General features: G+C 44.7%; 1 protein-coding gene across 1 annotated transcript in view; it reads right to left on the bottom strand.

The window, feature by feature from the left end:
• Positions 1–25263, bottom strand: part of dock7 (dedicator of cytokinesis 7) — a 64851-nt gene that overhangs the window by 5656 nt on the left and 33932 nt on the right. The window contains 27 exon segments of the mRNA XM_024003795.2: positions 353–484; positions 676–819; positions 1082–1274; positions 1370–1470; positions 1691–1849; positions 2401–2553; positions 2719–2853; positions 2994–3090; positions 4663–4759; positions 4899–5034; positions 5394–5576; positions 5742–5908; positions 6182–6351; positions 10804–10943; positions 11101–11268; positions 11537–11650; positions 11851–11991; positions 12460–12555; positions 13420–13509; positions 16388–16480; positions 18335–18504; positions 18678–18842; positions 19141–19372; positions 24500–24529; positions 24531–24689; positions 24918–24991; positions 24994–25033. Of these exon segments, the coding sequence (XP_023859563.1) occupies positions 353–484; positions 676–819; positions 1082–1274; positions 1370–1470; positions 1691–1849; positions 2401–2553; positions 2719–2853; positions 2994–3090; positions 4663–4759; positions 4899–5034; positions 5394–5576; positions 5742–5908; positions 6182–6351; positions 10804–10943; positions 11101–11268; positions 11537–11650; positions 11851–11991; positions 12460–12555; positions 13420–13509; positions 16388–16480; positions 18335–18504; positions 18678–18842; positions 19141–19372; positions 24500–24529; positions 24531–24689; positions 24918–24991; positions 24994–25033 (3579 nt within the window).

The following is a 25263-nucleotide window of genomic DNA, read 5'->3' as shown; positions in this document are numbered from 1 at the left end:
ATAAATTGTGTGTGTGAGAGTACGAATGTATGCGAGTGGGTTTTGTGACTGTGTGTCTGTCTGGAAGTGTACATATTTGGCATGTTATTTTCAGCATGCCACCCACAGACAATGGGTTCCTGCTCCTAACACACACATACACACGCTACAYTAGTCACAGAACATGACAAAGTCCTGTTCCTCTCTCTGAAACACACTGTCCCAGAACCCCAGATAGACACGTGGCATCCAGGATAGACAGGCAGTCCTACACAACCTCCACATTGAGGTAGGGCACGTAACAATGTCCGGTGTCAGTCTGTTCTCTATACGTACAGTATSTACAGGAGATGGATAAAGCATGTGGAATTACCTGGTGTACGATTTTGCCAAAGGCTTCCTGTAGTTTACCATGTATGGTGGCCAGCTTCTTGGCATCCCGGCTGGCCTCGTGAATGGGGATCAGTACCTTGTACACCTCATTCACCGCCTCGTACATACCAGCCTGGGGGGAGGGGGTTGTCTTATTCACACTGCACAGCTTTAAAGTTAAATAATATACTGAGATTGGTGGAGTTGAGGTTAAACATTTGACTGGGATTGAAAGAAATGTGTGAATTTGTCATAGCAGGTTTGTGATGTGATTCAAATGTAGGTTTAATAATCTGCCCATCCATAATCATCACAGCCACTCACCATGGAGAAGGAGGAAGCAGCCTGGTCCAGCAGTCCCACCAGGCCAGCCTCAGTGAAGTATTTCCCAGAGCAGATACCCTCTTCATCAGGAGACACCACGTCATCAGACACTGCTGACTCCTCAAGCACGTTGGAAGAGATGTTCTGATGCAGAGAGACAAGTTAGACATGATCACTCATTATTTAGACATAATACTGTAATGGGTTCATCATGGTATTAATGTTCCTTACAACATTTCACTCTGTATATTCAATTCATTAGTTGAGTCAGTTGTGATGGCACTCAGCTAGGATGAAACCTGCAGTGCTACATCTCTCCAGGTGAAGGTTAAAGGATGACTGCCGGGTCCAAACAAAAATACCCACATCTACACAATCCTAAAAGAGTCCTCTCCCTTGGCCTGACCTGGAAGGTGACACAGCCGACCGGCAGGTACTTGCGGTCCTCCAGCATGCTGAGGTATTCTGCCACCAGGGCGGCGCTGTGCACCAAACACTGGGCTGCCTCTGCGTGATTGGTCCTCTCAGAGTGTTTACCCGCCATGTTCTGCAGCCACGTCAGACGCAGGTCTGGAGACGTCTGGTAACCCTTAGCGATCCTGGACACAGAAACACACTCAAGGAAAGTTCACTCTGTGTGTGTGTGTGTGTGTGTGTGTGTGTGTGTGTGTGTGTGTGTGTGTGTTGTTCATACCTGTACATGAGGTCTATGAGCATCTCTGGGTCCTCCTGGTGCTCCTTCATCTTGACTGTATCAGACAGGATCATGTGGAGGTTGAACACCAGGTCCTGAACCTGGAATACAGATTAAGACATGATGCATGATTAATAAGATGGCAGCATCTCACATGATTGGATAAGGTACTTCCTGTCATATCATCCATTTTCTGGGAGGTATGACAAACTTTCATTGTTTTCATGGAGTTGTATATTGAACAAGTAGTCCTAATGTTCTGTACTACAATAACAAAAGATCAGTAATCTATTGGTATCCAGTATATCTACGTAGTGGTACCTGATCAGGGAAGGTGGTCTCCCTGAGTTCCAGATCTTCCTCTCCGTAGGTCAGGATGGTCTTCAGGGAACGTCGGAGGAACTCCTCGTTGAAGTTCTGAGACGTTCCCACCAGGGAGGACAGGGACATGGTCACCTGCATCTTGACACGTGCAAAATTCTACGGAAGGGACAGTAGGAGTGAGAACATTGAACAGGTACATTCACCTGTCCTGAAAAGAAGGAACCTGTGAGGAGAATCAATAGTTATAATGAAAATAGGAACGCAGCTGGCTCTATGTAGACAGTCCTCTATGTATGCAGCTGGCTCTATGTAGACAGTCCTCTATGTGTGCAACTGGCTCTATGTAGACAGTCCTCTATGTGTGCAGCTGGCTCTATGTAGACAGTCCTCTATGTATTGCAGCTGGCTCTATGTAGACAGTCCTCTATGTGTGCAGCTGGCTCTATGTAGACAGTCCTCTATGTGTGCAGCTGGCTCTATGTAGACAGTCCTCTATGTATGTAGCTGGCTCTATGTAGACAGTCCTCTATGTATGCAGCTGGCTCTATGTAGACAGTCCTCTATGTTTGCAGCTGGCTCTATGTAGACAGTCCTCTATGTTTGCAGCTGGCTCTATGTAGACAGTCCTCTATGTATGCAGCTGGCTCTATGTAGACAGTCCTCTAAGTATCCGTGTTTGCTGTGTGTTGTCCTGATGGTGTACTCACGTTGCCGATCTCAAAGTTCTGCCTCATGAGCAGGTAGAGTGAAGCGGAGGCGTGGGCTCGGATGGTGCCGATACTGCTGCTACAGTTCCTCAGCAGACGCAGACACAGGTCAGCACACTGCTCTGTTTCCTCTTCAAACAGCAGTTCGGGGAACTACACATGCACGCACAGACAAATGTACATAAGTATAACACAGGACAGACAAAGATATAAACAGACATTACAGTATGCAGATATTTTACAAATTGATTTCACAAAATCCCAGGAAAGCGCCACACGTCTAAGGATAAGGTGATTGTACACAGCTACTTATCTGACCTTTGAGACGAGAGCCCTCTGTGTAGCAAAGCAGTGCTGCAGGTAGAGGGCACTCTGGTTACAGGCCATGCTGTGGAGGAGCACCTTCAACACTCCACCCAGGATACTCTCCTTAGACTCTGTCACAGACACCGTCTATACAGACACAGATGCACATATATTAATAAACCAATCAATCAATCTTTATTGTCTCCAGTATGGACATTTTGCCTAAATTGTCTCAAATGTCCAACCTGTCTGTCTGTCTGTGTGTCTGTGTGTGTAGGTCTTTCTACCTGAACGATGATCTCCAAAGTGTCCAGAATGATCAGGTTTGCCTCGGTTGCCAGGTTACCATCAATAAGTGCTTCGTGCTCCAGCTCCGCTCTGGTTCTGTCACAGGAAACAGGAAGTGATAGATGGTCAGACACTCTCCAAGATGGCCGCCAGCCAGCTCCGTATTCACGAGGTCCCCTTGAATGACACAGCACTCATGCCAGTCAGTCACATTCAAGCCATTGCACACAGAAAGGAGCTCTTCCATGTGCAAAGTACTGTAGGGGGCTTGGGATGGATGGATGGATGGATGGATGGATAGAGGGGTTGAGGAGTAGAATGGGGGTGGTGGTGGGGGGGTTATGATTATGTTGTTACAGTTGTTGATGATGAGGAGTTACACACCTAACAACTAAAGGCTCCTGGGTTTGGGTTCGACTACCTGGGTTGCGTAGTAGGACGCTGTCTCTAAACCTGCACAGTACTCACACGGTTCACCACAGAGTACACAATACACGGTACTCAAACGGTTCATCACAGACTCCACAGTACACAGTACTCAAACGGTTCACCACAGACTCCACAGTACTCACACGGTTCACCACAGAGTCCACAGAACACGGTAGCTACACACTGCATGAAATGGCATAGCTAGCACACAGAGAGGAGAGCAGGGGACCAGGGGCCCAAACGCACCTCCATCCCTTGCCCCACCAGGGTGGGAGAGAGATAGGCAGCAGAGGGGTAAGGCTGGAGGGGGGTTAGGGCCGGGGGGGCATCGGGGGATGGAGAGAAGTATACTTTGACCACTTCTCTGTAGTGTTGTAGTATGTTTCTTAGTTGACTAATGACATCAGTAGTACAAACGGGTCTGTTTCAGAAGAGACTTCATTTTAAAAAGGGAAAGTACACATGCTGTACAATCATCTACCTTTTTCTACTGTGTGAATTGTCACAGATTCTAATCATCAGATCATTGAGAAGAGAACTTGACTAACCCTACCAGCTGCGTCAGAATCACATTGATTTCACCCATCTAACCCCAGAATAGGGAAGACAGACACATCAGTCAGGATCCAAAGGAGAAGCACGGCACACTGGTTAAAAGCACAGCAGGCCCACTGCAGGCACCAGACAGACAAACACCTCAAGCACCGTTACAGGAGAGGTCAGGGTTCGGAGGTAATGGGTCAGGGTTCAGGTCACTGAAGCAGCAGGGAGGAACTCAAAGCACTGCAGCACACTGACTCCAGGTTGACACCATTCAATACAATACAATACCTGAGTGATCTGTGGCTCCTACAGAGACACAGCACAGAGAACATATGGAGGAATGAGTTAACAGCACAAATCAAATCACACAGAGACAGAAGAAAAGGCACAGGTGTCTGACAATCATCAACCAAATACAATAGGAGCCATTAGCATGCATTCTACTGTTGTAGAACCAGGACTCCAAAAAAGATGCTCTCTCTCTCTGTGTGGGCTTGTTCATTTCAATCAGATTCTCGTTTCTTCTAAGAACCCCACTATAGGGCCTGAGTGCATTGTGAGATGGCGACATATGCATTATCTTGGCCAGAAATTATCATCAGTGTATTGTGACGTCTTGACTTTGATTACATGATGCTGACCAATAGCAGCCTAAACACGTAGACTTTCTCAAACACAGTAAAAAGGTAAGCATACTTGTCCATCCTCTCGCTGTTCTGGCGCCAGTGTGTCATGTCTTTCCTCCAGCGCAGGTTCTCCTGGCTGCCGAAGGCACTGCCTGATGGACTCCTCTCTGCAGGAGAGGAGAAAGAGAAAATGGAAGGAGAGGGAGGGAGGGAAAGGGCAAGATAAGTTAAGGGGAGAGAGATGGAATGGTCATTTTAAGATCACTTTTCCCAAAACGTGTGTGCGCTCCGTGTTACCTAGTGTACCTAGCTGTCCCCTGCTGCGACGGACCATCTCCTGGCGTGCCCCGATGCTCCCCAGTATAGCCTCCTCCAGCTTGACCTTCATGTCCTTGGACTTCTTGAAGGTCAGGCTGTTCATGCGCTCAAAGGCCTTCTTCCCCTGCATGGTGAACACAACATGGGCCTTTTTCCATGACGAGGATAGAGAAAAGTTACAGGGTTACTGCACCACACCACCAAAACAAGAGAGGTAAGATGGATCAGAAATGCCATAAGAGGAGGTGGAACACTGATGTGGAGTAGTACAGAGTAAAGACAGCTCTCATATTTCAAGACCAACTCATAGAACCATTTGAAAGTAGTTTCCATCCAGTCTTATCCAGGGATGAAATAAAGGACTGTCGGTGAGGCAATACACTTGACGTGCTTCTACGGAACTGAGGCATTACACTAGTACTACAAATGATATGAACAAAGTACAACATGAGTCTTTTTGTTGTGCTCCAGGTGCAACGTTACCTTGTACTCGAAGCAGGAGACACATAGGTAGAGCATGTCCAGCAGACGATTGAGCTGGGAGACAGACAGGTCAGAGAACCACTTCTGTAGGACACACTCATCAGCATTCTTCAGAACCCACAACAGACAGATCAACAGGCTGCGGCTGGACTCTGCTGAGAAGGTGCCATGCTGACGACTGGCCTGAGGGGGGGGGGGGGGTATTGAGAGCGAGAGAAAAAAGAATTTGAACATTTTTTTGAAAATAAAGAGGGAGAACGAGAGAGCCTCAGGAAGAGGAAACAGGGAGAAAGTTGGAACAAGGAGGAAGGGATGAAAGAGAAAGAGAGAACAGGAAGTGTAAGTTACCTGTGGGTTGAGCAGGAAGCTGCTGGGACGAGATATCGGAGCGGATGTCCCTGCTATTGCCATGGCAACGGTCTGACTGATCATGCTGTTGCCGTCCTCTCCAGACTCGTCCCCCCCGGCCCCACCCCCCTGAGCCCCGCCGGGACGACCCCACTGGTTATGGGACTCTAGAGGAGAGAAACCAATCAGGATCAACCAGCACAAAACAAATCACTGTTGGGAATAGCACTTTAGACTCGCAGACATTGTTTAATGTTTTTCAATGTGCTTTTCCTGAGAAGCACCTGAACCAGTGTGATGTCCATAGATTTTTAAAACCATTTAATCTTCCTTTAAATATTAACCACACAGACCATTCAAGTCTGGACAAACTCCACATAACTACTGCCTAACCCTGGAGGGTTGGGACTCGGAGGGCTATATTTAGTATGTAGACTTGCCTGTGAAGTCGTGAAGCTGGGGAAGTGTTTCCATGACGATGCCGATGAGCGGCAGGTAGAGCATGGCGACGCGGGCCTTGACCTCGGGGTCAGCGTAGCGGGGGTCGGAGTCATGGCTGGACAGCAGGTTATGTACCACACTGACCACCTTCTTATGTAAGCCAAACATCCTACAGCATAGAGAGAGAGCGGGTGGTAGGGAGAGGGAGGGAGGGGGGTTTAAAAGAACCGGTCTCAATAATTGTCCCTTTCAGACAGTTTTTGTGAACTCAGTGCGGTTCGTAAAAATGTTGGTGCAGCGTGAACTAGGGCTGTGGCGGTCATGAAAATGCCAGCCGGTTTCCCGGTAATTGACCTTTTATTAACGTAGAGACATTTAGTATCTCCTGGTTTCCACACATAGCATACAAGCCACTGATGCAGACCTTTGGAACATCTACATAAATAAATAAAAATTACCAAAAAAATAACATATAGCCTACACCATCACAATAAATCCATTATTTATTTTAGACAGGTCTATAGACACATAATATGAAGAGAATGTAGTCTATTTCAGAAGAACAGAAAAGCATAATCTGCGTTGTCCTGATCTGTCTATGCCAAATGGCTGTGGGCTACACTAGTTCATTTAGCAGACTAGATTTTCTTAGAATTCCATGGCATTATTTTATAGTAAGAACACAATTGAACAAAGCTGAATAAAATAAAGGATATTTTCTCCGAACGATTTGAGGTGCGCACAAGCGACAATTCTGTGATGAGCGGTTACCAAAGAAACAGATACTTCAATATGCTTAATTTAGAATTATTTATGTAACTTAAGTTGTGATGCAAATGTTGGGCTATATGGTTAGATAATATGACAAGAACTTGATAATACCTCGAATTTCCCAGCGGCATCCCCTTTGTGTGGCGGTAATGCACCCAAACATTCCCATCTCCCGGCTGCGTTCTCCGAAGCACCTCTCACTCACATGGCTCTCCGTCACATGATCGGGTCTTTCTCACAGGCTACAAGTGAAGATCGACAAAATCGGGGACGCAACGGCGTGCGTCCTTATCCAATTCCGAGGCGCATATTGAAGATATTGGGAGAACTGTACACATTTACTTTTCGTCCGCCAACAAGATGGGTAGGCCTAACGAACAGCAAAAGCACTAGCCTATGTCAATCTACTATACCCCATAGTACAAAAGCTGACTCATTCTAGTCGGGGAGAGAAATAAATATTCCAAACATAGTCTGGGACAGTTGTGGGATGCGACAGATCCCAAATTAATACAGCCATTAGCTTAGACCCTTTAGTTTAAAATGTTAAACTATTAGGCTATTTCTATATATTATAAGAACAGCAATGCGCACACGGCAGTAGGCTGTAAGCGCAAATGTTCCATTAGCAGGAAAACACCATTCTCAAAACTGACCACAAATAGGATTATGCATTATGCATCAAACTCAGCTCTACGTATGTATGCCAGTTAAGCACTACAACAGTTGTAAAGCGGATCAATGCGCTTCATTTTAAGAAGTTATTTGGCCACTTTGGCTTTTTGTGATACAAACATTCTCAAAACATATAGGCCTATGGGCTAGGCTACATGAGGTGTGCGTCTATGATTTGAAAAAGTAGCAAAAAAAAAGAAGCATGAACTGTTTCTTGCCTTACTGCACACAAGCGATATGCTAATATTGTCACCCACCAGATTATTCTTGATTTAATCTGGTCTTTACATATACTAAATAATATACAGTTGAAGTCGGAAGTTTACATACACTTAGGTTGGAGTCATTAAAACTCGTTTTTCAACCACTCCACAAATTTCTTGTTAACAAACTATAGTTTTGGCAAGTCGGTTAGGACATCTACTTTGTGCATGACACGTAAATTTTCCAACAATTGTTTACAGACAGATTTCACTGATAATTCCCTGTATCACAATTCCAGTGGGTCAGAAGTTTACACACACTAAGTTGACTGTGCCTTTAAACTAGCTTGGAAAATTCCAGAAAATGATGTCACGGCATTAGAAGCTTCTGATAGGTTAATTGACATCATTTGAGTCAATTGGAGGTGTACCAGTGGATGTATTTCAAGAAGGTGTACATGTGGATGCATTTCAGAACAACAGCAAAGGACCTTGTGAAGATGCTGGAGGAAACAGGTACAAAAGTATTTATATCCACAGTAAACGAGTTCTATATCGACATAACCTGAAAGGCCGCTCAGCAAGGAGAAAACACTGCTTAAAAACTGCCATAAAAAAGCCAGACTACGGTTTGCAACTGCACATGGGGGCAAAGATCGTGCTTTTTGGAGAAATGTCCTCTGGTCTGATGAAACAAAAATAGAACTGTTTGGCCATAATGACCATCTTTATGTTTGGAGGAAAAGGGGGGAGGCTTGCAAGCCGAAGAACACCATCTCAACCGTGAAGCATGGGGGTGGCAGCATCATGTTGTGGGGATGCTTTGCTGCAGGAGGGACTGGTGCACTTCACAAAATAGATGGCATCATGAAGAGGGAAAATTATGTGGATACYTTGAAGCAACATCTCAAGACATTAGTCAGGAAGTTAAAGCTTGGTTTTCCAAATGGACAATGACCCCAAGCATACTTCCAAAGTTGGGGAAAAATGGCTTAAGGACAACAAAGTCAATGTATTAGAGTGGCCATCACAAAGCTCTGACCTCAATCCTATAGAACATTTGTGGGTAGAACTGAAAAAGTGTGTGTGAGCAAGGAGGCCTACAAACCCTGACTCAGTTACACCAGCTCTGTCAGGAGGAATGGGCCAAAATTCACCCAACTTATTGTGGGAAGCTTGTGGAAGGCTACCCGAAACATTTGACCCAAATTTAAATTGTTTAAGGCATTACTACCAAATACTAATTGAGTGTATGTAAACTTTGACCCACTGGGAATGTGATGAAATAAATAAAAGCTGAAATACATCATTCTCTCTATTATTCTTACATTTCACATTCTTAAAATAAAGTGGTGATCCTAACCTAATTTTTTACGAGGATTGAATGTCAGGAATTGTGAAAAACTAATGTTATACGCTTTTCCCGTGGTTCATTTTCATGCCAGCCAGCCTGTTTTAAAGAGAAGCAATGTGCTTATTATTAGGAAAGTTGAGAAATAAATATTGTAGGCCTAGCCTATAGAAAGCTGATGGGCTCCTCCTCTTTTTAATAGAGGTCATCACTCAGTTTTCTCACACAATTACATAGCCTATAAAAATGTTGCACAACATGAGCTCATGGGCTCTCATGAAGTCTTTGATCCGATTTTCGAATACATTTGCATTGATGTCAGAGTGATAATATAGTGCTGAGTACCAGGCAGTTAGCACATTTGGTAGGCTTGGAGAAGCCTAATTAAAGTGACTAAACGATCACATGGAATTTGACTGCCTCCATGACTCGTGACTGGCGGTGTGGCGGTAATACAGTTACTGTAACAGCCCTAGTGTGAACACTCCAAAGGAACTCCGGCCCCTCAAAAGAGCCCCTGAAGCCAAACGAACTGAGACCATCTCGAGAGGGGGTCTGAGCTTGAATCGCTTGAATTCTGTGGCCCGGTAACCTTTTGTAGGGCAATGTGAATGCAAATCTCCCCAGGTTCGCTGGTCATTATTCTGGCGCCACACACTAAACTACTGCAACACAGTTTCCCCTGTCATAACCTCTCACATTGGTGCCACAAAAGAGAAAATGATGATGCGCAGGTTCACTGATAAAACGTTCTGTTTTTGGATATTGATTAGCGATTGTCAAGGATGCACAGAAAATCCTAAACGTGTGGAATTTTTAGTTGAGATTATTTGTTTGCATTATGTGATCTATAGGGGCTTGAATAGCGTGAGAAGATAACATGTTTGGTGAGAATCACAACATAGGGTTCAACATCTATTCTAGGTCTTAAAGGGGCTTATATTGTGTGACCAATTTTCAATTACAGCATTATTTAATCTGCAGTTATTCTTCTGCTATTTATTCTGTTTCCAATAATAATTTACATCTTAATAGTATCTTCTGATTGCATTTAGTCAAAAGGTGACAATAATTGTCATCTTTTAGATTCCAAAGTGTAGGTAGGCATACAGTATATCTAGCTGTCCGATAACATATTGTGATGAAATGGCTTGTCCTGCACTTTATAAAAACCCACAGTGCATTGAGTGAATGTTGGAAAAAGATCTTGGTTCCTTTCTCAACATAGCAGTGTGAACGCAAAGAGGACTCAGACCACAAAATAGGTGAAGTGAACTGGCAAAAGAGTTGAGTCCTTATTCCAAGGCAAGAGCCGTGTGACGACAAAGACAACGGAGCTCTTTTGCTTCTTAAAAAAAAAAAAAAAAAAATCACTTTAGAGGCCTGAGCTTGGTTATTTTAAAGAGGACTACATGTGAAAACACCCTTAAAATGTACTGACCATCAGCCTTGAGAGGGTTGAAAAAGAAAGAGGGGTCAAATGGACCTAACCTGTCTCACACAAACACAGTAACACATTGTACAGACCCCTTAGCATTGAGAGGGTAGAGAGACAGAAACAGACATGCGGGGCAAATGACAATCTCTCTCTGTCACAAACACATTAACACAGTGTACTGACCCTTCGGCCTCTGGGTCCAGGATGACAGCCAGCTCAGACAGCACCAGTCCAGCCAGGTAGTGCTGCTCTCTGAAGGGGACAGACAGCTCAAACATGTTGGCTATCTTCTGGTCCTGCGCATGGGTGGAGAAGCCTGAGCTCTGTAGAGATGGAAAGAGGTAGGGAGAGAGGTAGGGAGAGAAAGACGAGCAGGGGATGATTCAGAGACATTTTCCACACACCTCGTACTCATCCAGTGTGTGTGTGTATCCGGTGAGTCTGTGTGTGTCTAGCATGTATGTACTGTGCATATCTGACCTGCGAGGTTGCGGAGGACACGCTGGGAGATGGCGAGGCGGGGGGCGTGAGCAGGCTGCAGGGCAGGTTAAGGGTGACATAGTGCTCGTGGCTGCAGACGATCCTCAGTAAGTCCAGTCTCAGAGACTCCAGAGTGGGGTTCTGCAGCATGTACAGCTTAGTGGACACCTGGGGACACATGGAATGATGTCTAGAAAACTGCCCAAAACAGGGTCCGATGGAAAGGCACTGTGGAGGCCATTTACTCCCAAGTGATACCCAATAGTAATGAGCAGGACAGAGTACTGTTGTGGCTAAAATCATGTACACAAAGTCCGAAATCTATCATAGTGGTTTCAACACAAGCCTTTCAAATGAAAGTAGATTCTGCCGGGATGTTGTCATTGAGGTGCTGTTATGTTGGGGTGCAAAAGCAGTTTGTTCCCTCTCCCAGTACCTGTTTCCAGTAGGTCTTTATGAGGGAGAAGACAAAGCCTCGGTCCATGACAGACAGCAGGTCATTCAGGAAGAAGGCCAGGCTGGTGTTAAGACGCTCCACCAGCTCCAGGTCCTGATTGAACAGAAACACAGGGTCAGAGGTCAGGTTTGAGTGTAGAGAGCGCTACCCACTCTGATATACTTAAAACCTGATAAGGTTCATTCAGACCATTCACCATATTGGAAGTAGCTGTGTGGTTAATGGAATTAAAACATGCTGTGTTGATGTCGGCCACATCTTTATTGTCCCTGTGTGTCCCCGTGACAACGTACCTTCTGAAAGCGTGAGACAATGTCCCCAGCAATGGTGCTGACCAGGGCTGTGATGTCATCCATGAAGCGCTCGGGGAAACGGTTCTTCCTGGGCGACTCCAGCCGATCGGTGAAGTACAGGTGATGGATGATGCTCTTCACCTGGGGGTGTGAGGTCATCAAGGTGAGACAGGGCCCAACACGTAGTGGTAGTCATGGGTCCTCACTATCTGCRCAAGTTGCAAAGTCAGAAGCCCTGCCCAGTCCTACAATCTCTTCATAAAATCTGATTTTAAACCGAACTCCAATCACACTGCTAACCTTATGCCTTACCCTAAATTTAAATGAAAACCAATCATTTTTTGTTTTCATAAATGTTTCCGATAAAGCCAAATGTTTTACTTTGCAGCTTGGCCATGTAGTGGGAATCGTAGTTATGGTACCAGGATGAAAAGCACGACAGTGAACCCTTGTCACACTATCCTGCCAACCTGAACCATACGGTCTTTACCTGGATATTTACTTATCACATTGTCCTTTCCAACACGGCTCCAGCAACTATGGTGGACATGTAACCAGGCCACAGCGGTACGGCTCGGCAGTGTGAAACTGTGTAGTGTTCGGTCTTACCATGAGCTCGAAGAAGAACCAGGCCTGTTGGAGAGCTCCCTCCCTGACGCTGCCACTGCTCACCACCCACTGTAGAGCCAGTTCCTCATGGAACAACTGAGACACAGAGACACACGGACCAGACAGTCAGACACGCGTAGTACAGCACATCAGACCTGGTTCAACCTGGCCCGGATTTAGTTGGTCACTGCAATGGAACCAAGTGCCAAGCTGAACCAAGAACTCCTTGACCCAGGCAGGTGGTCCTTCTTACAACAGAGCACCGAGAGACATTCCTCTGCATCACAATCTGGCATTATATAAACACTGTACTATGTGCCGAAATACACAATAATTCTCAATACAGGGGTTCCTAAACCTTATCCCTTGATTTATTTAACCTTTAATTAACTAACTATGATGATATCTATAATATTAGTACTATAGAATGCCTACAATTATAGAGTCAATAGAGAGTGTTTCAATGAACTCTTGCAGACAGCTTTTGAACGTAAGACGGTTAGGGAACCCCTGATCTTATTGTACATATGCCATATTTACTCAACAATCCACTTCGTGTGTCTGTGTCTGGTGGTAACACTGAAAATGGAGGCTTCATTCAAATAGAAACATCAAGTGAGTGCCATTTACCTGAACAAGGATAACAGTGCTACAGTTAGTGCCTGGTACCACACACACACCTCCTGTGCAATACTGTCAGGATGAATATGTATGAACTTTCCAATTTGTAAGTCGCTCTGGATAAGAGCGTCAGCTAAATGACTTAAATGTAAATGTAAAATAAATGTAAACATCACACTTCAAATCACAGCCAAGAGGCGGGACATCTACACTACATCCAACAACCACCAAATACACAATCCAATCAAGAGGCACACATCCACAGATATACGCATAAACAGGCGAATAAGGTGAGGGGGCTCCGTATGGCTCTTCCCCCGTGTAGACAGTGGCTGGTACCTTTTTGGTGGGTAACCGTCCTGTTAAAGTTTGCAAGAAACTGGTGCTCTCAGTGTGCGAAGACATGCGGTTGCCACAGCGCTCCATGGCCTATGGGTGGGATGGATGGGATGTGACAACAACAACAGGTTATTGAGGGGCTACGGTTATAGCTGTAGCACCTAGCAGAATTACACACACAGTTAACAAAACATGAACACAAACAACAATCACACAAACACACAACAGCCCTCATCATATAACCTTAACTACAGTTCCACATAGTTACAGAATGCTTGAGTTTCCTCATATTTATCTTTCTTCTTACACACATAATCTGATATATATTTTACACTTATGCCTCTAGATATGCAGTTTGTAGACAGTCTCAACCTGTGGAAAAAATACCTCTGTGTACAACTTACCTCAAATMAATGAATTTTACTGAATCTTTGGCCATGACTAGAGCCACAAAATAGCCTTTATGACAACCAATGAGGACAGCCATTGTCACAACACAGGACAACACCAAGACAGGAAAAGAAGATGACAAAGTGCTCAAGAAGGCAAACACATTACACAAACACATATACACCCACAGACCCCCAGCAGACCCCCACATACACACTAAGGGCTGGGRGATATGGCCTAAAAAGCATCTAGATTTGTTCTAATTTATGGACAATTTACAATATCTAGATTTCGTAATTGTTTTTTCTAAATGAGCTTTGATGGACAATMAAAAGGTCAAATACACTGCATTTCAGACAGACAGCATTAATCTAATGAATTCAGGGCTTCTGAAATTATACCTAGGCTAAATATACACATTCCACAACCATAAGACCCACTAATAATTTAATCAAAATAGTTTAACCTGTTTTGATGCAATAATCACTGATCTGGGTTTCAAGTCTATGACCTTTTAGTTACAAATGTAACCAGAACCATGCACATTCACTAATAACTTATAGCAGGCATTATAGAAAATGAACACAGCTCTCAAACAAATCTCTCATTAACAATCTCTCAAGCACAAGCCCACGTGTTAGTGACAAGCCAGCTAATTGTTATATTTCAAGTTTAGCCAACATGGATCTATTTACTAACAAGGTAAAAAAGTTGAATTGTTATGAACAAACCTGTSTCTCCAAGTGTTTGAAAAGCACGCTAGCTGTCCACTTTGTTCAGATGTTGAAATCAAGTGGCATACGTTATTTCTCAGAATGAGAACTAGTTGCCAATTCCTTATGTAATTGTGTTTTATGCTTATTGCACATTTATAAAACACAGACTTGACAGCTATTATAACAGTCTTTGGCTAAAATGCTGCTAGCGGTACAACAAACTGAGCATACATTTTCCAGAATAAATGTTTATTGATCCTCCCATTTCAGTCGTGTCTGCTCTGCGCAAAATTTGAGTAGTTGAGACATAAAAAGGGTTAACTTCTCTATTACAGTAAATTAATGTCTCAATGTCCATATGACCGATTCGGTTGGACCAAACGTCAAATCCGAATAGCGAGTTGAAACCACTTGACAGAGAGGAAGTGATCTCTCATCTTTGTTGTTGTACGTGGCAGGGGCTTGTTGTGTGTGTATACATTGAAAGGTGCACACACCCTACAGTCATTGCACACAGCACAGAAGGAGCGAAGGAGACGAGACCAAAAAGACAACATGAGACAGACAACCACACACACACACACACACACACACAACACACCACCACATGCAGCAGTATCCCACATCATGGCGAACCCACGTGGTGAATGAGATTAATAGCAGCAGGAGGTCATGCATGGGTTTAAATGATCATGGCTAAGAAAAGGAAACAGGACAGGGAATGAGAGGATGAAGTCAGCAAATGAAAACTGGGAAATTAGTAACCTCTGAACCGCCAATTACATTTTTTTTAAAAGGCAAGTATGAGAAGATTTTTTTTTTTTTTTTAATTGAGCCACATGTGTATAGGTGAGTCTTGGCTAGAGGTTCACTGACACACCTCTCCTGCACTGGGGGTGTTACAAAGTGGAGAGAAATGAGGGGCAGCCCTGTGCACTTGTTTGACATGACTTCAAGCGGTTACTGACAACTCTACAACTTCAGAGTGGGCATAGATTTTTCTTCTCCAACCAACTGGACAGAGAGGTAAAAAATAGAAAGGTGATAAGTGAGAGAACTAAAGATGGCGGTTAAGGGTTCATGGAGGCAGCTGTGACTTCCTAAGTCTGGTGGTGCGTGTAGGTGAGTGGTGGTGGTGGTTAAGAAGGGCAGGGTGCGAGGGGTGGTGGAGGTTGGGGTTAAAGAGGGTAGTGGAGGTTGGGGTTAAGAAGGGTAGGGAATGAGGGGTGGTGGAGGTTGGGGTTAAGAAGGGTAGGTGGAGGTTGGGGTTAAAGAGGGCAGGGAATGAGGGGTGGTGGAGGTTGGGGTTAAAGAAGGGTGGATTGAGGGGTGGTGGAGGTTGGGGTTAAAGAGGGTAGGGAGTGAGGGGTGGTGAGGTTGGGGTTAAGTAAAGGGCAAGGGAGTGAGGGGTGGTGGAGGTTGGGGTTAAGAAGGGCAGGGAGTGAGGGGTTGGGGGTGGGGTTAAGAAGGGCAGGGAGTGAGGGGTGGGGGAGGTTGGGGTTAAAGAGGGTAGGGGGTGGTGGAGGTTGGGGTTTTAAGAGGGCAGGGAGTGAGGGGTGGTGGAGGTTGGGGTTAAGAAAGGAGGGAGTGAGGGGTGGGGGAGGTTGAGGTTGAAAGAAGGGTAGGGGTGGTGGAGGTTGGTGGTTAAAGAGGGTAGGGGGTGGTGAAGTTGGTGTTAAGAGGGTAGGGAGTGAGGGGTGGTGGAGGTTGGGTTAAGAGGGCAGGGAGTGAGGGGTGGGGGGAGGTTGGGGTTAAAGAGGGTAGGGGGTGGTGGAGGTTGGTGTTAAAGAGGGTAGGGTGTGAGGGTGACAGTGAGTTATTTCTTAAGGGGGTAGAGGAAGGTTCTGTTGTTGTTGAAGCACCTGCATGGTGTCAGTGTCAGAGACAGGGCTGGATCCCCAGGGGGTGCTCTTACACCCCATGGTGTGCACCCAGGAGTTGGAGCGGTCTAGACCCTGAGAGGTCAGGGGGTCGCAGGTCAAGGGGCACAGGGCAGGCAGGAGCAAGGGAACAACGAGCGAGAGGACGGAGCAGCACAGGGGAGGAGAGAACAGCATAGAGGTTTAAAGGTTAAGAGGGTTGAACCGTAAGCAGCAATGAGGAATAATATAGTTAGCTTGTTAAAGAACCCTAATCATTTCATTTACTCCCTGATTCACAAAAACAACAATGCATGAACAGATTAGATAGCATATCCCATCATGACAATCTGCACCCCTCCCTCGGTTCACAGAAAAGAGAGGGCCGGTTTAGTTTAGTATCATCATTCATCAGACAGGGGAAACCATAGAAATATAATTAAAGTAATGACTAGAGCATGTATCCCCATTCAAGTCTATGTGCCATGATGGGTGGTAATTTTATTTCTATGGGCCAGCATCCATCCCAAGCATCACGTTAGASCAGACCATTCAGAAAGACAGGAGTGTCCACTCACTCAGTCATCTGTCAAGTACTTTTGGGGTACCGAATCAACAAGTCATTTGATCAGGGTAACGAATCATTGTAGGATGTATTAGAGAAAGAACTCCATGTTATTAACTCATTTACAAAGTTTATCTGCAATACACTTGGCTACATGGGGCTCCAGACTGACGTTTTCCCCTGGTGTTACTGCTGCCATAAACTTGTTCAGTTGTTGACACTAGCCCATGATTTGGTCGCACCCAAAAATATTTTTCCGCAGCATCACGCAATAGAAAAGAAATAGGAGTAATCATCTAAGAATGTCTTTCACAGTGTTTTATGTAGTCAGACTACTGAGATGATATTCAATAAATACATTTTCATCTAACATGAATCATGCATTCCTGCTTGGACAAGATTTTTTGATATGCAACCTAATCCAGTGATTGTCATGATTTTTGGGTTGAGAATTAGGCCATTTTTGTTCTATTTACTGTCAAAATAGGGCTCCATGAACTTACCTTCATCTTTATATGCACTAATATTACATACAGGTTTACTTTAATTTGTGCTATTTCACCATCTGAGAAGTTGGAAACTGAAAAAACATTAGCTAAATCTCTCACTCTATATAACACATACCGCTAGTAGCCATTAATTAATCGAACAGTAAATTTAAAGTCCTAAAAAAATGACAAACGTTGCATCGGTAGTAAGTCTAGGTATAATGAATCACTTGCGATGGCCGATGCGCATTTTGCGAACTCCGTATTTCAAAGCCATATCAGATATCTCGATTGCAAAACATTGTGCTTTGAGCTCAATATTGAGAGCTGAGAAAACAAGATTATACCTACAGAAAGCTGAGACCCTCCTCTCTTAGTTGCTTCTAAAGTTGTGTTTTTTTTATACAATTGCATTCGGAAATGTTACACAATCAGAACGCATTTTTCAGGGTGCACGAAGGGTAGAGAGAGTGTGGGGGACTCACTCATTTGGTCTATAGCAGCCGGCCCAAGCACAACAGGCTCGGCGGCAGCGCAGACAGTTTCATTACAGCAATKATGAGGATAATGCACCTTCCTGTTTGATCAAATCATGGTTTTATCAGCACAAAAAAATGTGAATTGAGGTGACCAGGTAGAATGTGCAGCTTGCGCCAGTGCAGTCAATTAAACATTTTACTCCARAGCCAAGACAAAGGGTTGCAAAATGCGACTAAATGGTCTGGAGCCCTGCTACCCCTATATATTGCTCTCCATATAGTATCATTCAGATTAGATTATTCTCTCATTGAAAGTAGAGGTCTAAACCACAGATGCATAAAGGACTGACTGTACCCCAAAAGTACTGACAAACAGAACATAATGTATGCCAGGTCTGGTCTGTGGGGTGTCTCTTACCTTACTGCCGATGATGGAGCGGACCTCGTCGTCAGGGGACGTGGGTGTTCCGGAGATGTCCGGGTTACTGTTGCTAAGGCTACGGGAGCGGTTGAGGTTTAGGCTAGCTGGTCGCTGGGCTGACCGGGCCATGGTGGCATAGTGGACTGAACCACCCAGCCCTCCAGGACCTGAGACAAAAACACACATGGAACAAAACAATGGAAGTCAGGGACACTTGCTGCTCCTGATAAAAGCTATTTTCCTAAAGTCACCTGACATAGCCAATGGTCTTTATGACCTGGATGTAATGAATTTAACAGAAGTAGAACAGATAGAATGTAAACAAGAACAGACAGTGTACCTGGTGAGGGGAAGTTGGGGTCCATGTTGGGCAGTCTGAAGACGTAGTATATATAAGAGGAGAGCAGACTGTTTCTGCCGTGCATGTCCTGACTGGTGTCTAGGTACTTGTGGAGCCGATTCACTATGGAGGCCATCACCTCGAACGAGGCCTGGCCCAGATTCACTATAGACACACAGAGACAGACAGGAACACACATACTTAGGACTAGACGGTACAATACATCGTAGTAAGAGACAGTACAGTCAGTGGCAGCAATCCCTTGCTGTTTAGTAGTTTAGAATACGTAGTGGTAGGGTCACAAACACAGTTGAGGGGGTTACATTTCTTTCCTTTTAATGTTATTTTTTGGAATTAAATGGAGGGTTATATTATAGTTCACACAAGGCCTAAGTTGTACAGCTAGGCTTAGGTRACGCTAGGCTTAGGTTACGCTAGGCTTAGGTTAAGGGGGATAGTAAACCTATCTGTCCTGCGATGACGGGCGGCCGCACCACCAGCACCACCAGCTTGTCCAATAGGAGGTGGAGGAATCGGACGATGGGCTCCAGCTGGGAGGAGTTTAGTGCTGCGATGCTGGACTTTAGCTCCGCCTCCAGGTTATTCTCCATGATGCGCACGTCTCCGATCCGCACAGGGAACATGTGCTCGTCCAGGGCATGCACCAACGCAAAGAACTTATCCAGGTACTGGTCCTGATGGAAGGAGGTAGGAGAGAGAGAGGAAAAGGAAGAGAGGAATGAAAGGACACAAAGAAAACCAAGCTTCAATAGAAGGGAAATGAATGTGAGCCCCCACTACACAATGAAAGTGCTATAACTGTGCACTCTGTGGTTCCAGCCCATGTATAGAGACTACAGCAGAGTTGAGCCCAGCTCAGTCTCATCCACATAGACCGAGTGATTTATGATCACATTAGCACCAGGCTAAGCTGCTGGGAAAACACTCACCCTCTTCAACCACTCCTCTCCCTCTCTCTCCCATCCCCACTACCCCCCCACCCCCCCCCCCTGGACAGCCAACAGAACAGAGAGATGGAGTGGGGCTCTACTAAATAAAACGAGTGAAGTTCAACCACTAATGAACTGAGGGACACATTACTCTTCCCACTCCTTCCACGTTGAGTATTCTGTCTGTCTGATGGTCTGATATCTAACACAGATACAGCGCAATCAGTAATTATTTGGACTTGGTTTTCAAATGAAACCATGACTACAAAGGTTAAAGTGCAGATTGTCAGCTTTAATTTGAGGGTATTTTCATTGTATGCTATGACTACATCAAGCTTGTGACTCTACACATTTGTTGGATACACATTTGCTGCTACTTTGTGCCCCAGTAGAAATGAAAATGGTAAATAATGCATTGTGTCATTTTGGAGTCACTTTACTGTAATTAAGAATAGAATGTGTTTCTAAACACTTTTACATTGTGGATGATACCAGGATTACAAATAATCATGAATGAATCGTGAACAATGATGACGTGAGAAAAAAACAATACTAAGCTCCCCTGTTATTGTAATGGTGGAGGGTTAGCATTAGATTTAGAAAGGCCACTATCAAATGCGGCAAGAACAGGCAAGACAAAATATACACTGCTCAAAAAAATAAAGGGAACACTTAAACAACACAATGTAACTCCAAGTCAATCACACTTCTGTGAAATCAAACTGTCCACTTAGGCTACCAATCAGTGTTGCTTCCTGACTGCCATTAGGTACCGAGATGAGATCCTCAGACCCCTTGTGAGACCATATGCGTGGTGCGGTTGGCCCTGGGTTCTTTCTAATGCAAGACAATGCTAGACCTCATGTGGCTGGAGTGTGTCAGCAGTTCCTGCAAGTGGAAGGCATTGATGCTATGGACTGGCCTGCCCGTTCCCCAGACCTGAATCGAATTGAGCACATCTAGGACAACATGTCTCGCTCCATCCACCAACGCCCACGTTGCACCACAGACTGTCCAGGAGTTTGGCGGATGCTTTAGTCCAGGTCTGGGAGGAGATCCCTCAGGAGACCATCCGCCACATCAGGAGCATGCCCAGGCGTTGTAGGGAGGTCATACAGGCACGTGGAGGCCACACACACTTTAAAACTTTTTTTTTTGGAAAGCCTTTTTTTTTCAAATTTTTTTTTTTTTGGGACCCCTTTGTTTTAAGGACATTACATCAAAGTTGGATCAGCCTGTAGTGTGGTTTTCCACTTTAATTTTGAGTGTGACTCCAAATCCAGACCTCCATGGGTTGATAAATTTGATTTCCATTGATAATTTGTGTGATTTTGTAGTCAGCACATTCAACTATGTAAAGAAAAAAGTATTTAATAAGAATGTTTCATTCATTCAGATCTAGGATGTGTTATTTTAGTGTTCCCTTTATTTTTTTGAGCAGTGTACATGATCCATATGCACCGGAATAGCGAATGCAGCCATCTTTCCCCCGGTARGTTTTTCACTCATGTTGGTAGGCTGCTCTGGTAATTTCACTGCAGTYACAGGTGATATTCTGCCATAGGCTCTCCAACTGTTTGTGCAGCTACCCAGTGCTTAATTTGGGAAACCAAATGAAACATCGACAGTAACATGTTCACAACAAAGCGTACTTGATGAAACTGTTGACAGCCCCTCTCTGCACGCTGGAGAATGGAATGAAGGAGGGGCGGCGAAAGAAGTAGCTTAAAAAGCTAGTGTCTTCACATTAATTATGATTTTTTAAAATTTATATAACTCCTTTTACTAGGCTATTCAAAATCAAATACAAATTCACTATAATTGTATGCTAAATCTGAATTGTTCAAATTAGTGGATTCGGCTTCTTCAGCCACACCCGTTGCTGACAACTGTATACATCTGAGCATACAGCAAATCAATCTCCATAGACAAACACTGGCAGTAGAATTGCCCCTACTGAAGAGCTCTGTGACTTTCAGCGTAGCACCGTCACAGGATGTCACCTTTCCAACAAGTCAGTTCAAATGTCTGCCCTGCTAGAGCAGCCCCGGTCAAATGTAAGTGCTGTTATTGTGATGTGGAAACGTCTAGGAGCAACAACGGCTCAGTCGCGAAGTGGTAGGTCACACAAGCTCACAGAACGGGACCGCCGAGTGCTGAAACACGTAGCGCGTAAAAATAAAAGTGGTGTAAAGCTAGCCACCATTGGACTCTGGAGCAGAGTAAACGCATTCTCTGGAGTGATGAATCACGCTTCACCATATGGCAGTCCGATGGACGAATCTGGGTTTGGCAGATGCCAGGAGGACGATACCTGCCCGAATGCATAGTGCCAACTGTAAAGTTTGGTGGAGAAGGAATAATGGTCTGGGGCTGTTATTCATGGTTCAGGCCACTTAGTTCCAGTGAAGGGAAATCTTAACTCTACAGCATACAATGACATTCCAGAAAATTCTGTACTTCCAACTTTGTAACAATAGTTTGGGGAAGTCCCTTTCCTGTTTCAGCATGACAATGCCCCATGCACAAAGTGAGGTCCATACAGAAATGGTGTCGAGATCGGTGTGGAAGAACTTGACTGGCCTGCACAGAGCCCTGACCTCAACCTCATCTAACACCTTTGGGATGAATTGGAATGCCGACAGCCAGTCAGGCCTAATCGCCCTACATCAMTACCCGACCTGACTAATGCTCGTGGCTGAACGGAAGCAAATTGCTGCAGCAATGTTCCAACATCTAGTGGAAAGCCTTCCTAGAAGAGTGGAGACTTATAGCAGCAAAGGGGGGACCCATGATGCCCATGATTTTGGAATGAGATGTACGATGAGCAGGTGTCCACATACTTCAATTAATCCTCCGCTTAGAAAGAGCTGTCCATTTCATTGTGTTTGGCTTTGAAACAACATCCATAACGACCATGTTTTCCACTCAGTTTCAACCTTTTCTTCAAATTGATCAGAAGGAAGGGAGTAAAAGGTATTAAAACCAGGATACTGTTTCAATGATAAGTCTGATGTGCTTTTCCATTGCATTTGCAATGGAGTCAGAGTGGTTAGAGGGACAATAGAATTGGGTACTACTAACACATGTCCCGAGTGCATAAGACAACATTTCCGTCACGTAGAATTTTACTGTAGTCACGACTGCCGGTGTGGTGTTAATACAGTCACCAGAGCAGCCCTAGTTGTCATCATACCAAAATTTTGACTTTGATACTGATAACAGGTTTAGTATCACCATACTCGATGCCATCACCATACTCAATGCCAAAATGTCACCACGGCAAAGTCTCAGAATATATGCACAGAATCTATGCACTTGACATTTTTGAATCTATGCATTAATGAATCAAGTAATACATTCAATTTGATTTAGTTTTTTACCAATCAAACAGCATAATAATTTAATAAAATGGTAAATCTCTAGTCTATTGATAAACTGGGTAAATCAAGATGTAGTCTAGGACTATTCACAATATGTTATTATATATTGTATTTATTTATTTAACTAGGCAAGTCAGTTAAGAACAAATTCTTATTTACAATGACAGCCTAGGAACAGTGGGTTAACTGCCTTGTTCAGGGGCAGAACGACATATTTTTACTTTGTCAGCTCGGGGATTTGATCTTGCAACCTTTCAGTTACTAGTCCAACGCTCTAACCACTAGGCTGCCTGCCTCTAACCACTAGGCTGCCTGCCTCTAACCACTAGGCTGCNAACCACTAGGCTGCCTGCCTCTAACCACTAGGCTGCCTGCCTCTAACCACTAGGCTGCCTGCCTCTAACCACTACCAAATACAGGTAAGTGCATATTCAATAGGCCTGTTTTCATGCAATGAGCTTGTTTTGGCTGATTTCATGGCGCTACAGATGAAAAACAAATGTTTCCTTTCCATTTGGGACTCATTTTATTGCACTGGTCAATAAAATTTGCATAGAAGAAGCAATTTCTTCTTTTATAAAAGTTTGCACCGTCTCTTTAAGCCCCATGACGTCATTCTCACACACAGTCAGCTCGAGGCTTGAGCAAATAAGGTCTTGACTGGGAGAGATGTGAGGTGGGGGAAGATGAAGTGAATGTAAAGTATTTGATGACAATTAACTTTGAAATCAGTAATATTTTTACATTATGGTTCATATATCATCACAAACAAGGTACTAGGGAAGGAAACTAATGTTAGCTTCAGTTGTATACTTTGTTTTGCTTACAGTAATGAACGGTTTTAACATTTCTACATGCCGTGTTGCATTATTCAAGTGTGTTAACTAACATGATGCAGCCCAGACTCCCAGTGAGTTCAGTGGTTCCTCAGGACAGACTAGAGTCACTATGAGAGGGGAGTTAACATGATGCAGCCCAGACTCCCAGTGAGTTCAGTGGTTCCTCAGGACAGACTAGAGTCACTATGAGAGGGGAGTTAACATGATACAGCCCAGACTCCCAGTGGTTCCCCAGGACAGACTAGAGTCAGATGAGAGGGGAGCTAACATGATGCAGCCAGACTCCCAGTGGTTCCCCAGGACAGACTAGAGTCATATGAGAGGGGAGCTAACATGATGCAGTCCAGACTCCCAGTGGTTCCCCAGGACAGACTGAGTCAATGAGAGGGAGCTAACATGATGCAGTCCAGACTCCCAGTGGTTCCCCAGGACAAACTAGAGCTAGCCATGAGAACATGGAGCAGTCACTGAGCATCAGCTGTGCTGATAGACTTGATCCTCTCTCAAATCAGTAAAAGGACGTGAGACATTTGACAGAAGTCCTGAAAGTACCAACAATTCTAGGACCACACCTGGTTTTCATATTCTAGTATCGAACAAACACAAATGTTTGGGAATACCGTGAAAAGTACGGTTGTGATGGGCTATACCTGTGTGTGGACGGTGGAAACGGATGTCACTTTCAACGTTGAACACCCCTCTGTGGTTATCCACCCATTTCATCCCTGGTAGAGGAACGTCAGGGGAGAGAACAGAGTAGGACTGGGGAGGTTTCTCTAGAGACACCGGCAGACAGAAGCTTCCTGTACGCAGACGTCCATTCTGAAGCATGGGGATCCACTGAGGAGGAGAGAAAAACATGATTAGGGCCTGAAAAACAATAAAGGCATGTTAATGTTTATACACGTGTGCTTGTATGAGGTGCGTGTGCATGTTACGTTTGCTTGCACACACCTGTGTGTGTGTGCGTGTGTCATGCACGTGCACATATCATTGTGCATAGTGTGTGTGTGTGTGTGTGTGTGTGTGTACATGCATGTGCATTTCCACACGTGTCCACAGTAGTACCGTGTATCCCACAGGGGTTTCCAGGGGGGTGTTCTGTTTCTGCTGGCAGCTGACATGGTAGAAGGTGAACAGACATGGTGGTGGTCAGTCAGAGAGGCCGGCAGCTTGATCTTCACCTCCATCATGGAAGTCCGGGGACCTGCATAGGAAACACAACAGGCATAACAGAGCCAGAGTTGAATGGTTGGTTTTAGGAATCGATAGCTGTTAAGGGGTCAGGGCTGCACAGGAATAAACATCTACAAAGGTATTGAGAACAGGCTCTAAATGACACGGTCGGTTAGGGCCGCACAGGAATGAGAACAGGCTCTAAATGACACGGGTCGGCTAGGGCCGCACCAATCTC

This window comes from Salvelinus sp. IW2-2015, linkage group LG16 (assembly GCF_002910315.2).
Source record: "Salvelinus sp. IW2-2015 linkage group LG16, ASM291031v2, whole genome shotgun sequence".
Lineage (NCBI taxonomy): Eukaryota > Metazoa > Chordata > Actinopteri > Salmoniformes > Salmonidae > Salvelinus > Salvelinus sp. IW2-2015.
The sequence above is the reverse complement of the archived record's forward strand: the minus strand, read 5'-3'. Positions and strand labels throughout refer to the sequence as shown.